Genomic DNA, 17396 nt, shown 5'->3' with positions numbered 1-17396 from the left:
ATCATAAATATTATTGTAGATTAATTTTTGACCAATCACACAAATTGACACGTAATCAATGTTCAAATGTTGTGAAAAAAATGTTGTCTAAATATTATTATCCCTTCCCGAACTATCTTCAAAGTGCACTTCTCTTTTACAACATTGATAAATTTAATTATTAAAAACAAGCCTATGAAAACTTTTTTTACAGGTTTTTTGGGATGAAGTTGGAATGTATTTCCAAAAGAGAATTCTTTCAATAAATAAATACTTCCTTCAAATAATACTAAAAATTAATATTTTCCCAATTAGAAAAGAATTCAAATTCTTGAGACTTTCCATTAGAAGATGTAGACAATAATATTGTGATCAGAGGCTTAAAATCAAATAAGAAAGGAAAATTTATAATCTAAGAGGTATTATTTTTCTTCTAATATTTGGTTAAATGGAAGGGGGGGAAATATTTTACCAGACGACAAATAATTTGTTTAATCAGTTTTATGTCTAATAGTTTTATATTTCAAAATATAGAATTATTTTTATCAATATACTTAGATTTTTATCTAACCTATTAAACCATCTTAAGACAAATTTATAATATCTGGGTTTTGACAATTGGAAAGGAAAAAGGTAATGTAATCTTGAAACTTGTTATGCCATAAAAATAGCAACATTAGATTCTAAGGTTTTGGAAAGTAACTAGTGATTTGATCATTGTCCAGCTCTGAATGTCTAGATTGTTGACACGTGTCTTCCTCTCATTATCCTGTTGTCATTAAGTTAGAGCTCTTGTAGCAATGTGAATTTTATGAAAGTTTTGAAAACCATTGACATTGCCACACTTTCCAATCTTACCAATAAGTTCCTTTTGTGATAGTTTAAAGATTTCTTAATGTTGAAATATGGTCAAAGAAAATGAAAATTCCTCCAAAAATATTCTACCTCATCGACAATATATTAAAAGTTTTTAAGATAATTTAATTTTTTTTTCTTTTATTTTTCAAAATCAAAATCATAACCGAATTTTTTATATAACGATTTGAAGCATAATAATAATAGGATATTTTTTAGAAAATAAAATCAGAGGGAGAAGTTAATCAATTCAATTTAAACTTTTTTACTCAAACTGTTATTATGATTACGTTGCAAGGCGAAACTGGAATTAAGAGAACCTTCAATTTTATAAATATTTAGATGGTTTTTAATACTATTTTGATTTGACGAGTCTCATACATATTTAATTAAAAATTTAAATAAAAACTATTCCCTTTCAATCTAAAAATTCAACAAATTTTATACACAACGTGAATACCATAAAAAGAAAAGAAAAACTTAACAAATAGTTTATTAGTCCTTCACGAACTCAGAAATCATCATACTTACGAAATTATTCCTCTTAATAACTTGGATTAATTCAAGCCCTAAAAATATTTTATTACTCACACTTTTAAATATAATCGGATAAAATCTTGTAAGATATTTCTAAACTTAGTAGGCCATGAATATGAATTAAAATTATACCTGGATTATCAATTTCAACATTCAAACCATATTATACCTTAATTAGTAAATTATATATATTTTTTTTTATGATTGAGAAGTAGAAAAAATGCGTCCCACTTGAAGCATGAAAGTTTTTAGGTAGTACACCTGAGATCTAATTATGTACAACTAATATTATTTCATTGCCGATATTAATTAAAAATTGATTTAATTATATTTTGTAACAAATTATTTTACATTAAAAAAATTATATAATAAAAATATTAAGAAACACAGCGTCAATAAGCGAAAGATCACCTATAGATTTGTATTTTAATAAATAAATAAATAAAATTGTGGGCTTATTTCGCTAAAAAAAAAAGAAATAATTAGTTGACGTCCTTTGACTTTTCATTTTCTGAAATTTCTTGCGTCAATCACTCATTTTTTATCGCATTCTTCTCAGTTCTATATTTTCTTGCGTGAAAAAAAGTTGAATTATATTTTTAATTCCTGAAATTTGAATAATTTTGATTTTGGTGTCTTGAATTTTTGTCTTTCAAAATTAAAAGAATTATTTTAATCTCTAAATTAGAGTAAATCTTTTTATGATTTAAGATATACTGTACGGTTTAAGGTTTAACTTTGACTATAATCCTTCGAAATTGATGTTTAGGAAATAAATAAATATTTTTAAGACAAAAAAATAAAATTAGCCCCGAAATTTGAAGACCAAACATAGTGGAACCTAAAAAATATCTCATCCAAATCCTTACCATGTATAATTTGATAGATTTGAATTATTGAGCGTGGTATTTTTTATTTTTGAGTATATATAATAATATGATTAAGATTTAATTTAATTTTAGTAAAAGTATTTTTACTTTTTTAACTCTGAATTAAAAGTAATAATTATGAAATAATAGAAAGAACTTTCACTTGTTAAGAATCGGATAGAAAAAAAAAAAAAAAAGTTGAACGGCAACAAGCGTTTTTGTAAGGAGGAAAAATCGTTGTTGAAAGGTTTATGTTGACAGTTATCTGCTTTTGAATTGCAAGTTTCTCAATACTTATCCGTAGTTTGAGCAATGACATGTTTTTGTCCGCTACAAAAAGTAATAGACTAGGTCACTACGACACACACAAACTAACGTGTCGGTAAAACAAGATAAGTGTTACTTGCTGTCTCGACCTGATTCATCAACAAGAAATCTACGTGTAACCAAATCCTTGTCTGAATCCAATCCCAACTTCAAACATGAAGCTTCTAAAACATGCAGGAAAAAATATTTGCATATTCCTAACAACCCACTATAAATAGCAGCACGCATAACATTGCCCAACCTCGTTTTTCTCTGTCTTCACAACAATATTCTTCGATACGCTTGAAGCTAATTTCTGCACCGCCATATACCTCTCAGAAGAACCACTTTCACATCTTCTTTCTTCTTAACTTTTGTGCTGATTGATAGAACTCGAAAGGGACAGAAGGAATGTCGAACCCTCTGCAACTCAAGTCATTGAATCATATCTCACTTCTGTGTGCATCACTGGAGAAGTCCGTTGAGTTTTACGTAAACGTTCTCGGGTTTTCTCCTGTTAAAAGACCTAGTTCGTTTGATTTCAATGGTGCATGGTAAGCTTAATCATTTGTATTACTGTGAGCATATATCATTACAAAATTTCATAGATAGAAACTCTGATTAATTCAATATGCTCTTAACTAAAGTCAAAGCATATGAAACAGAAAGTTGCGTAGAAATTGACTATACTAATTAATTGCCTTTTTGTTTGATATCGATCCTGGTAGGTTATTCAATTATGGCATTGGAATACACCTTCTCCAATCAGAAGACCCACGAGGCATGCCTAAAACTACTCCCATTAATCCTAAGGACAACCACATTTCTTTCCAAGTATTTTTCTCTCTCTTCCTGTGCCATTTCAACTTTGATGCTAGTCTTTAATACATATAAATATACTTAACGAAGGAATTATGCATTGTTGCAGTGTGAAAGTATAGCAGCTGTGGAGAAAAGACTGCAGCAAATGGAGATAGAGTACGTGAAGAGCAGAGTAGAGGAAAGCGGAATCTACGTTGATCAGCTCTTCTTCCATGACCCAGATGGCATGATGATCGAAATCTGCAACTGTGATAACATCCCTATGGTGCCTTTATCAGAGGACAAACTATGGTCATGCTCTCGCTTCAATTGCAATATTCCAAACCGCCAGCGCCAGATTCAGCAAATGATCCCTATGTAGTACTAAGTTACTTGCAATGACATGTCTGCCTGTACAAAATTATCGCTTGTAAATTATGTTGTACGTTAGTAATTGTAATAAAACTTTCTTCATGAAAGTAAAAATATTTCTTCAACGTTTTTGTCGTTTATCAAGCTGTTATAGTACCTGCAACGCCATCACCTACCTTCAGTGGTAGATCTGGACTGCGCGTGAACTGATAACCCATTTACTCCTAGCAGTCTAAGATCACAGTTTCTGATAGATTGTGAACTCCTTGATAAAATTATACGTACAGATTTATACTTTACAAGAATTTTTCTGCCTAATGCCCGAGTTCCAGTATCATGAATTGAACGTCTAAATTTATTCATTTTCTTCAAGGAATTTTAAAAAAATTGCTTCCAGATGTAACATGTTCCGACAATAATTTCGACAGCTTAACTAACAACTTTTTTTACGCACTGACAAAATTTATACGTTTTTACGTTAACTGAGTCAGAAACTCGCAAAAATTAAATGTATAAATTTATAACCTTTTTTTGGAGACTATTACAAAAACGAGCAAGTTAGATATAAAATATGATTTCCAATAATAATTTGCTACAACAGATCTACCGAGTCTTGTATTAATTAGAAAGGAAGAAAAAACATGAGTATATTTTATACTAAGTGTTTTTTTTTTTAAATCTTTTGAAAATAGAGTTTAACAATGAATTTAGACCAAATTTAAAATTATAAAAAAGGAGAAGAAAATAGGAAGAGAAGAGTACGAGAAAACAGTTTTATTTATACCAAGTGTTTATTAAATCTATTGTAAACTAAGTTCAGGAATATGTTTAGACGAAATCTTAAATTAAGTTTCAGCAGGATCAGGTGAAATTAAATATGTTTTTAATAAGCACTAAAATGTTTTAAGAAGATTTTTCAGTTTAATAAAATTTGAAATCTGCAACATTTACCCTTGATCAAATCTAGTTTGGGGTTTGTCCGAAGCGAGGTTGATTAAACCTTCATTAGTGTCTGAGCCCGATGTTTGCAGAGAGAAATAAACTATAATTTAGGGAAATTATAATAGAGAAGGTTACTGCACACAAGGTGTATATTTTTAAGGAATTATGGTGTATGAAGAAATGGGTTTAAATAACAACTGGTGTAGTTCTTGAACAGCAAAACAAAAATAGACAGAGAAATATATCTGTTTTTTTTTTTTTTTTTTTTCTCAATAATTGAATGAATAAGGAAAGTTCCTTATTTTAAAGATGAGGTAGAATTTCTGAAATAAAAGTTCTGGAAGATGTATTGAAGAATGTTTGGCAACTGGGAAGGTCTCTGTATTTGAAAATAAATGAATTGGTTATGCCAGTCATGTTGAAGCATATTCAATATTAAAAGAAAAAAAAGTTTGAAGATGGGTAGGAATATAAAAGGCAAAAGAAAAGAAAAATTTGATTGAGGAAATATTTAGTTTTTACCTTTGCAAAAGGAATTGAAAGCTGAAATGGGTGAAATTTAATAGTTGAATGAAGGAAGGGTTTGAGGTAGATAGAGGAAAGTGAAGAAGAAGGAGCTCCCTTCAGTCCAAAACAGCATGAAGTTGATGCAGAGGGTGTTTTGGGCTGCAAGAGAACTCCTATTTCTGCATCTTTCACAGATGAACAAACAGGAATGAATGAGAGTGTAGGTAAGAAGGAAAAGAAGGTCCTTTATAAGCACTTTTTCTTCGATTCAATTAATGGTCAAAATAATTCAGTTCAATTAAATTTGGTGCATCTAGAAAACAGAAATTAGGTACTCATTTATAACTGAACCTACCGTTACTAGCCACAGAGTACCTCTTTTTTTCTTTTACAACTCCTGCTTTACTTGTCCCTCAAGGGACCATAGGCATAGCTGTAAAATCATGCTTCGTTTCATCACTTCATCCTCTTTCCCTACCAAATTAACTATGTAAACTAAACTATTTTCTCTAATTCATTACCAAAACCATCATAAAATATTACATACATTAGGAATCAAATCCAAAATTAAAATATAAAGACGAGTTAAGACTAATATTTATATATTTATATAATAAAAAAAAGTCATTCTTTTACATTATGAAAATTAACACCAACATAGAAATTTTTGTCAACATTAAATTATAAGCGTTATTTGTTCAGAATATTATTATTTTGATGCGAGATCCTTAAAATTAGGGAAACGGTAAGAAACTCTTGTTGGAAACGTTTGCAATAATAATAGGTCGGTTATTCTTTCTGTGTTCCTTTGACCTTTGAGATAGTAAGTTTCCTTCTACCTCCGCTTCTATTCTGGTTCACAAAATTTGTATCTTCATAAAAGTTAATATTTTTTGTTCAACAAATTATTTATCTCGTGTTTGGTAGGTATAAAAATAAATTAATACGATAAAATTGTACTAGCAATAAAAAAAATATAACAAGTGTTTTGCTTGAAAAATATGAAGAGAAAAAAATATTTTTTTACCACTTTTAAAATAATTTTTTTTTGTTAAATACTTATTTTTTCAAAATAATTCATTTAAAAAAACTTACCTAAATAAATCAATTCTTACTTTAGTTTTTAAACTACAATTATTTACTGTTCACGTTGAGAATTCATGTTAAGAATTTGACACTCTAAAAACGGAATTCTCAACGCACCTACTTCGTACTGAAAACCGAACGAAATTTAATTCCTGAAAGGTTGATTTTTTTCGTCTTATTTTTCTATTGTTTGTTAAAAATTTGGAAAAGAAAACTTAGTGACAGTATTCACTATTAAAATTCGGAATGTGTGAAGAGTAAACGAGTTTACTTAGAAATCAGATAGATTTATTTCGATGATCTACTTTTTGAAATGGATATATTTTTCTAAACAACGATACCACTAATTGACTAAGAATCCCGTTTTGTATCCCTCCCTAATTTTTTTTTTCTATTGGATCTCCACTGAAAAAGAATATGGTACATCTAATAGGACGTAACTTTTTTTTTGTGTGTTCGATAATCATAAGTTATATAGAGGTGAAAAAACATTAAAATATTACTTTTAATGATAAATTAAACATAAAAAATAAACATTTTCAACATCACATATATTAAAAACTAAAAACTTTTGATGAATGATTAAGGATGAGATTTGCGTTCATACGGTGATGGCACGATGCTTTTATTAAGCACAAAATAGGGAATGCATTTACGTCTGAAAGAAAAAGTAGTTTTAAGTTAAGCAACTTAATGTATTTTTAAAAAGTAGAATTGCTTAATTGTATGAATAATGTGAATGAAATTGCATATAAAGGAAATTATTGTTGGTTTCCAATGTTTGCTCCACACTAGCCTCTAGAATGAAGGAACAATGATGTCTTAATTCGCATGTTGAGGCTAATTGTTTTGTTTGATGATCCCAATTTAATAGTTTAGTTAGATGTCATTTCTTATTCAGTTATAGACTATAGGTACGCATTTCAAACCTATTTTTTCTTTATTTGTTATCATAGAATCATAAAAGGAAGGCTTTCCCACTTCATATCGCATTCGTGTTATATAGCGCTGCTCTTTAACGTAGAGAATTGTTTAATCGTATTTCTGTTTGCGTTTCGTTTTAGAATTGCTACTTTTTTTATTTTATTAAAGATTCAATAAAAAGGACTTTCCCACTTTATTTGTGCGTAAAATATTCGTATCATGTAACGTGCTCTTTCACGTAATTTATCAGTTGCAGTATAACTTTATCTTTTAGCTTTCTAAATTGCAACGTATATTTATAACAAATTTATCGTAGCTCCCGATCATTATTTTGTCTATGTTATTTACCCAAAGTTGTCTCATTTGAAAACTTTAATACTGGTAGCTTATGTGTCCAAATTTCACTCGAAATATATATAATGAACTAGAAGGGTAAACTAGTTAGAAAGAGAGGTCATTGAAATAAACCATAAAAAAAATGCCTTTTTTTTCTTACAAAGGAAAAAAATAAAAGATTAGAACACTACTAGCGGGAAACAAAAAAAAAAAAGGATAATTTTCAATACATAACGTGTGTATAAGTTAAAAGAAAAAGTTAGATATATAAGTAAAAAAGAGTGAATCACTTAATTCAATTCAATTTTTAAAGGTTAAATAGATCCATTGGTATCTATTTTTGCTGGTTTTTTTTAATTAGGTCTCCATTTTTTAAAAATAATCAATTTGGTCCCTAAATTTGAAAACTTTAACCAATTAAGGACACGTTAATTTTTCTAAACGACGTTAAAAATGGTCTTACTGGCAATCCTAGCTATTATGCTGTGGAATTAAAATATTTGTTTGCTGAAGAAGCCCGTGGTTTCATTTGCTCTAACCCAAAACAGAGAGACTCTTCTCTAGAGCGAGGAAGAATGGTGTCTGCCGCACACCCATACCAGCCTCTGCCGAATCAACCACGCCGGTCACCACAAGCCGAGAACCAGGGCGTCGCCGACTCCACCGCTCACCGTCGAGACCATCGCCGGCCGCCGATCCAGATCTTCCTTTCTTTCCTCTTCGCATGCGAGGGAGAAACCCCTTCTTCACCCTGTGACGTCGCCGCCGCTGCGAGCCACCACCATTCACCGGTCCAGAGGTGGCCGTTACTGTCGTTCACCTCTTTTCTCGTCGGAGACGCGAGTCACTTGTTGATGGGTTTTTTGGTTGTTTGATATTTTATTTACTGAGATTGGAAATGATGAGTGTGTGTTGTGTGAGTATGGTTTGGTGAGGCAGAAGATGAAGGCATGGGGATTGAAGAGGGATTCAGCTGGTGATGTTAACAAAAGAAGATTGAAAGTGGAATGAATCCTTGAACAATCGATTTTCTGATTTGTGTAATCTTCTCCGTTGTTTATGGTTGCTGTAACTGATTCAACTGATTCAGGGTGTTTGGGATGATTCCTTTTTTTGCAGAGAAAGGGCATGTGGTAAAAATCAAGGTTGATGGGGGTGTGCATGAGGGATATAGGTTTGCAGGTTTGGGTGCAGAGGGTGTTAGTTTCAGTTTGCAGGTTTGGGGACGACGACGAAGGAGAACTCTCCCCAATTCTTTTACCATGAAACCACTGAAACCATGTCCTTCTTCCATTGTATGCATAAACAAATATTTTAACTCCACGTGTTAAACCACGTGTTAAAGATATTATCTGCCACCTGTACAATTACTGTTGACAGCACACACCATTTTTAATGCCGTCTAGGAAAATTAATGGAATGTCCTTGATTGGTTAAAGTTTTCAAATTTAGGGACTAAACTGATCATTTTAAAAAAACGGAGACCTAATTGAAGAAAACCAACAAAAATAGGGATCAATGGATCTATTTAACCATTTTTAAATTGGTTTTCACCCATCCCATAATTACTCTAGGCTAAGCACGCTTAACCATGGAGTTCTTATGACTTAGGCTACCGAAAAGCAAATGCATTTGTTTATATGAGTAGCCAAATCAATTCCTTTAAGTTATCCTTTAACCATATAGTCACATACCTATATCGTCTTTGGATCCCTCTCATTCCGGTGTATGTTCGATTCGTCCATGTGTCCCTTCCACTGGAAGCCTGTCAGGAGCCACTCCTTTTCCGTGCCTCTTACACCAACGATCACTATCCACCCTCGTCAGTGTCCAAGTGTCACAAGTTATATCATATATAAATTAATCCGAAATGATTTTTGTATTTATGAAGAAAAGAAAAGATAAAAGAAGAGAATGTTAAATTTAAGTTGAGTATAAAAATTTATTGGATGTGAAAACGATGAGTTTTTGTTAACCAAATATACATATGTATGAAAGGAAGGGTCAAATATATACTTGGGTTCTACAGTTTTTCCAATTAGAGATGGATAGAAAGAAAGGACAGGATAATCTGCACATACATTGATGGGAAAAGGGTGGGTGCAGAAGCATGATTATACGATGATTTTGTGTTTGGCACCTATAGAACGTACAGTAAAGAAAAATATGTGTGGGTAGAGATTTTGTGTCAACAACGAACAACAAATAACGTTGTACGATGAAGGCTTTATTGTTATTGTCATGGGAGAGGGGTAGGGCAGTGTCAAACGTGGAAACAGTGTATGAGGCTTATTGCTCTCGTCATCAACAGTGATTGTTTGAGCTGGTTTTGGAGGGGCTTCAATCAGGGATTCCATAGTGTTGGTGGGGCTCATTCAACCACTTAGGTAGGTATACATAAGCATGCACATGAACCAAAGCCATGTTTTTGCGTCTCCTCTCCAGCCAAAACCATCTTCCAAACTAAACTATCTGCTACCATTTCTAACCAAATTATTCCCAAGTTAAGAAACTACAATCCAAAACCACCCATCAATATCTTCAACAACCACTCTATGCCTAAAAAACAACAAAATAAACGACCATTTCATTACAAGAGTTGGATACCATCCTAAAAACTTAATTCTAAGACTAATTCAACTTTATAAAATTTATTAGTATCTTCGCACCCATTAAAAAATAATCTTATTATCGCTTTGATCTCTCCAACTAAAATTCTAGAGCACTCCCTGATCTTATCTCGAGGAGACAGATTTTTGGCCACCATAGAGATTGATTTTGACAAGCCACCATACAAGAAGTGATGTGTTTGTTTTGTGGTTATTCACTGTTTCCGCATTTGATCTTCCTGTAATACGATGGAGATTTTGTATTGTCTGCATTAACAGTGCAGGGGTGTATGGATATTTTGAGAAGGAAAGATAGTGGGTTTTACATTATAGATCTCACCATTGTACCATCATAACATTCTAGTTTAGTGATTGGATTGGATTAGGTGAACAACGGAAATTATCGACGTGTCTTCAGCTTACTCATTTTTTGCATATAATATTTAGCATGTTTTTGTGATCATATGACAACTTCTTGAAATCTTCTGCGCTTGTATAAGATAAGTAATTTTTTCAATTGAACGAACTTCGTAATTAGTAAAATATTTTATGTGAAAAATGGATAATCGATATAAAGTAAAGAAAGTAAAATCAGGCTATGAAAATATGAAAAGTAAAATTTATTTTTTCAAAGTCTGTAAAAATAGTTTTTGGGAGACCAGAAACCTATACTATTTTTATTAAATACAAGGATTAGATTATTAAAGAGCAACTAAATCTAAAACTTATCATTTTTTTAGTGAATAAAAGAATTTTCACAAGCGAATAAAGCATATTTTAAAACAACTAAAATTTGTGACGTTAGATTTTCATACTTTTCCAGTGCATTTTTTTTTACATTATTAATGAATTAAAAGCAATACGGATAAATATTTTAAAATAATTATCACATAGGTTAACAATTTTATCATACTATAATTGGACTGTGGAATAAAAATCTTCCCACCACTCGGTAAGGAAAACATAAAATATTAAACAGCTAAATCTACTTACAGCACATCTATGCGTAAACAGGGTAAAAATACTATTTAATTAAACATAGAGACAACAAAATTGAATAGAAAATGAAGATAGAGAAGAATTTGGATTCTTTTTTAATGTAGCTATTACGTTGACTGCACAATTTGACCACTCGTTTTGGTTGTAACTAACAGTCATTTTGATGTTGTGATTATCTTAATTATTTATAGAGGGGGTCGATGATTAGATGGTTAGACAAGTTGTAAATGGGGATACGTGTTGCAGCAGTGTTCACACATTTGGTTTTGGAGGGAGTTTAGGTGCATGTATATATATAATTTAATAGAGAGGATTGGAGGAAGACGAAAAGGAAGGGCCAAAAATGACAACATAAACATATGGTGTGGTAGAGTGTACCAGAAATTACGAAACTCATAGATATGTTAAAGCACAAGTGACCTGGTCGTTATTGATGGTTGGCTTAACCGTCAAAGCATGTCCACCCAATAAGTTTAAAGTGTTGGTGCATGTTGATGATGAGGGAGGGGTAGGTTTTGAGACTACAGAGACAGTGACCATTTTATGGGGGTTACCAAAGAGAGAGGGTGAGAAGGGTGGGGGTCCATCCATGCTTCCATGTTTACCAGCAACTCACTGCCAGACAAATATGCCCCAGAGACTAATCATTAGCCCCACACCACAATGCTCATTATTATTTTTCATTTTAAACCACAAGATCAAATCTTGGGTAAAACTATTATCTCTCTATATATAACATTGCCTTTCCTTCACCACATGGGTTTGCCTTCCTAACATGTCACCTTCTTCCCAATGACCATTATTATAATAATTGCTCTTCCAACTGCTCCTGATTCCAAATACATAGTTACATACCCTGCCAAACATTTTATATATATATTTGTTACGTATCTCGATGTTTCATTAGTCCCAGTTGGATCTAGTCCAATTATTATTCGTCTAGTCTTAGAGGAGTGTATCAGAAATGGCTAACCAGGAAAAGCAACACAAGAGAGGCTTCATGTACATCTACAAAGGTGGCATAGGAAATCAGAGGAAGAAAGAGTTGGAGCAGGACAAGAAATCCAATTCACGCAGTTGGTTGCATAAGATTTCGAGAACTCGAGTTTTTAATGGTAATGGTAACAGAGACGTGGACATCGGAGGTGGAGGGGAAGAATTTGTGGAAGCGAGGAAATCAACTTCTTGTTTAGAGTTAGGATCACCTGCGGGAGGATTTGTCGAGGGGAGAAAATCAGTATCTTTCGTAGAGACAGCCGCATCACCCGCAGCAAGAGGAATCACGATTGAAGAGGGAAGAAAATCAGTGTCCCACATAGAGAAACACTTTTCGGTGGCCGAAATGGTTGAGGCACGAAAGTCCGTGTCCCACATCGAAACATTCTCCTCTGTGGCTGCCTATCTTCATGTAAAGGTTTTGGTCTCGGACATGCCGTCCTTCATGCAACTGCACGCGTTTCGTTGTGCCAGAAGGACATTCGATAGCTTGGAGAAGTTTAGCGCAAAACACATAGCTCATAACGTAAAGAAGGTACGCGTTATAATTTTACCCTCCCATTTCAGTTCATCACCATTCCTTAATCAAACACATTATCTTCCTTTTATGTACAAGTAGATTTAGAAATGGTTAAATGGGGACATGCTTTAACCTTTTAATCTTATAATTTCAAATCTCTTTTAATTCATTTGAATTTAATTGGGGAAATTAAAAGAAAAATATTATGTGGACTAAAATATTAAAGTAATGTGCACGGATTAAAATAGATATTACTTTTAAAAATAAAAATGAAAAAGAAATATTTTGTACAAATTATATAAACTAAATAAACATTTAGAATATGTTTACAAATGTGGCGCCCATATACCTTAGTATTGTTATTGAATAGAGTTTGAGGCAAAAACCTGAGAAGTGATTACAAGCATAGTCTTTTTGGGACTATGGTTGTTGGATGATTGAGAAGTGTTGAAGTTGAATGAACCCCACAAAAGAATTAATGGCGAAAACCGACTAGACGAATCATTTTGTGTCTCTCTTACTTTCTTGTTTATTGGATAGAAATAGAGTATTTGAAACTGGTCCTGGTCCAATAGCAAGCACCTGTGACAAATAGGCTAAAGTGAAGATAAAATCCTAATTACAAAGTTCCCCAACACTCCATGTGTCAAACCCTCGTACCCCTAATATTATACCTAATCATGAATTATTTTTCTCTAAAAAAGGTGCATTTTTCAATTAATGACTCATTACGGAGCCTAACCCATGTGCAAATAGAGTTAGGCTTGGCTTATTCGTATATTATTTGGTCAGCAAGATCTATAAAATATAGTGCTTCCATAATCTACTTTTTTTAACTGGTGATAAATTTGTTTATTTATTTATTTACAATTTATTCCTGGTATGTTCATGTGCAGGAATTTGACAAAGGGTATGGTCCTGTCTGGCATTGCATTGTAGGCTCAAATTTTGGTTCATTCGTCACACATTCAACTGGCTGCTTTCTTTATTTTTCGATGGAAAATTTATATATTCTACTGTTCAAGACCAAAGTTAAGAAAGCTCTTGATTAAGGTACATATAATTTATACATATATGATTTAATTAGCAACTACCAAAACTTTGTATTCAATATATTCAAATCAGATGCCTTGTCTGTAAATGAAAATTTACATGCAATCAAGTTTTATTCTTACAAATATATTCTTGTCTCTTGCCTTTTGTTTTTAAGAAATTTGCCAAATTAGTGAACCTTTTGAATTTGGAATCTCACACAACTGGGTTTCATTTTCTAGTTAACAGGAGAATGTAACCCCCAACTCATTCCACAATAAATATTTTTGGAAGTAAACCATTTTTTTCTTAACCTTATCTGTCATTTTAGTGTTTTTTTTTTTCAAATATTTAAGTATTTTATGTAATAATATATTTAATGTTATATACCATAATTATTTATTGCATAAAAAAAAAAGTATACCTACCTTAGCACTATGAATCGCATGGATTAAAAAATAAAAGAAGATGACAGACCGTTAAATTTATGAAATGTTATGGTCCCTACAGCTCATAATTGAACTGAATGATGTCCAGTTTTAGATCAAACAGTATTCAGTTTTAAAAAATCATTATTGGAGTATCATACAGTACATTATTTTTTTAACACTGACCAGACATAGCATCAGGTTATTTTTAGATTTAAAAATCATAATTAACTGGACAAACTCAATAATTTAAATATAAAAGAACTGTTGTTCAGTAATAATTAATTACAATTATTTTGATTTTTAAAATTTCACATAATATAACCAAATAAATACTGCTGTTCCCTACTTGTAAGACATAGTATTTAAAACTGAATACGAAATCAAATCAAATACTTTATACTATTTAATTTCAACATAATACCTATAATGTTTATTTACAAATTAGAATAAAAAAATCGATATTATATTAGACTTATATCAACCAATTATCATTGGTTAAATTTTTTAAGCAAAATATCTTTTTGAACCTATGATTGTTTTGTCTTATATTCATCCTTTTTAAAATAAATTTAACCTATTTTATGCTCAAACAGATTTTGAAAATTGACTAAACTCATTTTATGACCAATTCTATGTTGGAAGAAAAGGTCCAATTCAATTATAACAGTTATTATTATATTGTTTGCCATGAATGATTACTTGTAAAGGTGTGTATTCTTGTATTGGACTTGACTTCTCATACATAAGGGTAAGGGAAAAAATATATAATAACAATAACTAATAAAAATAAAAATAATAATTAATAAAACAACCAGTTGAGATGGTTATTAATTCAAAATATTATTATAAATAGTTATTTAATTGTTACGATAGAAAATTATTTATTTGCCATTCAAAGTACTGCATCATCAATTGCCAAATTCAGGAGACATAATTTATTAACAATAACGTATCCTTCTCTAACTGTACTTATAATAAATGATAATAAATGTTCAAATTACTTTATTCAATAAAAAATAATGTCTGGGAAATAATAATGATATTTTACACTCATTTAATTCATGTTATAAAAATAAAATAACTATTAAATTGTGAATTTTAATATTTTTAAAAAATAAAAAATAAAAAAGAATAATGTTAAATAAATATAAAAAATTCGTATGTATCAAAATATTTTTTGTTATGAAAAAACTGGAAGAATATATATATAATCAAGAAATAAACTTTTTAATAAAGTAAATTATATAAAGATTTTCACATTATGAGTAATTTTCACATCATAAAGATTCAAATATTACAAAATTATAAAAAAAAAAAAGGAAAAAGAAGAAGTTGGATCCCCTAAAGAATAACTTTTCTCAACTTTTATGCTACTTGAGAAAAAAAAAATAAAATAAATGAATAAAAATAAAATAAAAGTTAAAAATGAAAAGAAAATTGAAGAGAGAATATGAAAATAATAAAATTAGCTTCAGGATCTTCTCCGCACCAACTTTCTCAACAGTTTGATACATATAGCCCCTCACCACCTACAATTCATTTGGATTGGGTCAAGTTTTCAGTCACCCACATGTGACTATAGAATATAATATTTTATTAAATCTAATTAATTTATTTATTTTCATTGAAAAAATGCATTTATCCATAATATACATTCACTTTTATTTTAATAAAATATATTTCTAATTTTTTTTTCTTTATAGCTATTCATATACTAAAATAACACATAAATATAACAATATATTAATAAATTAAATCATACATTTTATGAACATTTATTTATCAATGTTCTTAACAAAAATATTATGTAGAATTTGTATACAACAAGTTATAATAGAGTGACAATGTACTTTTTCTAAGTGGCTAACATAATAAATGAATTGTTTCATTTTCTTTTATTCTTTTTATTCCACATATTTCAAAACTTAATTATTTTATTATTATTTTATTTATTAAATTCATCGTCAATATATTATTTTAAAACTAAAATATGTGTAATGGTAATTTACATCTTCTGAAGTAAGTAAATAAACTCTCTCTACGTGTAATAAATATAAGAAATTCTATTAGTATGTCTATAATAAAATCTAAAATTACCATTATAGTTTGTCACATTTAATTAAATTTAGTTTAAAGATTATTCATTTAGTCCCTCAAAATTATTTGTTAAAGCTTTTTCTGAGTTAAGGGATTAGAATAATATCATATAAACTTAAAAGACCAAAATTAGATTAACTTCGAATTCCAAACATTAATGTACTTAAAAAATAATTAAATGTTTATTTATATTAGTAGTTATAGTTAGTTTTAATGGCTATATATGATTTAAGTTTTTAGAATTATGTGTAAAATTTACTTGTTTTGAGATTGAAATTTATGTTATGTTTGTTTTATTACATGTTTACAAAGAGTTTTCAAAATGAAGTAAGATCAGTGAGTCAATATAACTCAATATGTATTTAAGTTGTATTGAGTTAAAAAATATATATTTAAAATAAACTTAAAATGAAACTAATTCACTAAAAATTTGATTCATTTAAATTGAACTCATCATCTTAGTGTCTCATACAGATACAAGGGAATCTTAATGTAACCCAACAACACAATAAAAAAAATTAGAGTAGTAAAAATATACACAACTCAGAAATTCTTCTTCTTTCCAACTCCCCTTACTCTTTTTAAAAATCAAAATATTTTACATAATATTATGTATATAATAATATATGTGATTGTCATTATATGCATATTAGTGTGATTATCTTTTTGTTATTATTATTCTTATAATTTAGAATTTAGTTTCAATTTTTATATTAGAAAGAAGTTTGATTCAAGAAAAATAAAATAAAAAGCTCAACTTTTTTTTTTCCTAAAATAAAGTGAATAGCTGTGTTTAATTCACAAACATGTGGTGGGTTAGGTTAGGCCCATTTGTTTTTAAAGTTATGGGTGTTTCATTCTACACCTCTAAGCTTTCATCCTGCACCTCCAAAAATTACCATTTTAACCTTAATTAATATTATTTTAATATTTTCTCTTTCTTTATAAAATCATTCTGCACCTCTCTAATTTTTTCTCTTTCTTATTAAAGTCAATCTACATCTTCTAATCTTTTTTCTCTCTTATTATAGTCATCCTACACCATTTTAATAGACTTTAAAATCTATACAATTTTTTTTATAAATTTTTTAAATTTCATTTTAAATTTAATAATAGTTTAATTTAATTTAAAATTTTAAAATTATTTAATATACGTTTATTTCTTAATAATTATTAAAATATAATTTTTATTATTATA

At 29.9% G+C, this 17396-nt stretch overlaps 2 protein-coding genes across 2 annotated transcripts; both read left to right on the top strand.

The window, feature by feature from the left end:
* Nucleotides 1-2800: 2800 nt before the first annotated feature.
* On the top strand, nt 2801-3875 carry LOC106769310. The gene is made up of 3 exons (XM_014654879.2): nt 2801-3100; nt 3275-3380; nt 3475-3875. Exons 1-3 carry the CDS (start codon nt 2958-2960, stop codon nt 3727-3729), a joined length of 504 nt encoding a protein of 167 aa, XP_014510365.1. The 5' UTR covers nt 2801-2957; the 3' UTR covers nt 3730-3875.
* Nucleotides 3876-11423: 7548 nt separating this feature from the next.
* LOC106767915 lies at nt 11424-13816 on the top strand. The gene is made up of 2 exons (XM_014652882.2): nt 11424-12653; nt 13535-13816. The coding sequence occupies exons 1-2, from the start codon at nt 12087-12089 to the stop codon at nt 13688-13690; spliced, it is 723 nt and encodes a 240-aa protein (XP_014508368.1). The 5' UTR covers nt 11424-12086; the 3' UTR covers nt 13691-13816.
* The last annotated feature ends 3580 nt before the right edge of the window (nt 13817-17396 follow it).

Source organism: Vigna radiata, chromosome 7 (genome assembly GCF_000741045.1).
Source record: "Vigna radiata var. radiata cultivar VC1973A chromosome 7, Vradiata_ver6, whole genome shotgun sequence".
Lineage (NCBI taxonomy): Eukaryota > Viridiplantae > Streptophyta > Magnoliopsida > Fabales > Fabaceae > Vigna > Vigna radiata.
The sequence above is the reverse complement of the archived record's forward strand: the minus strand, read 5'-3'. Positions and strand labels throughout refer to the sequence as shown.

Excerpts from the sequence above, each read along its gene's own strand:
- LOC106769310 (XM_014654879.2), top strand. The coding sequence starts at position 2,958 with ATGTCGAACCCTCTGCAACTCAAGTCATTGAATCATATCTCACTTCTG. Across the intron at positions 3,101-3,274 it reads TTTGATTTCAATGGTGCATG|GTTATTCAATTATGGCATTG; the intron begins GTAAGCTTAATC and ends CGATCCTGGTAG. Across the intron at positions 3,381-3,474 it reads ACAACCACATTTCTTTCCAA|TGTGAAAGTATAGCAGCTGT; the intron begins GTATTTTTCTCT and ends GCATTGTTGCAG.
- LOC106767915 (XM_014652882.2), top strand. The coding sequence starts at position 12,087 with ATGGCTAACCAGGAAAAGCAACACAAGAGAGGCTTCATGTACATCTAC. Across the intron at positions 12,654-13,534 it reads TAGCTCATAACGTAAAGAAG|GAATTTGACAAAGGGTATGG; the intron begins GTACGCGTTATA and ends GTTCATGTGCAG.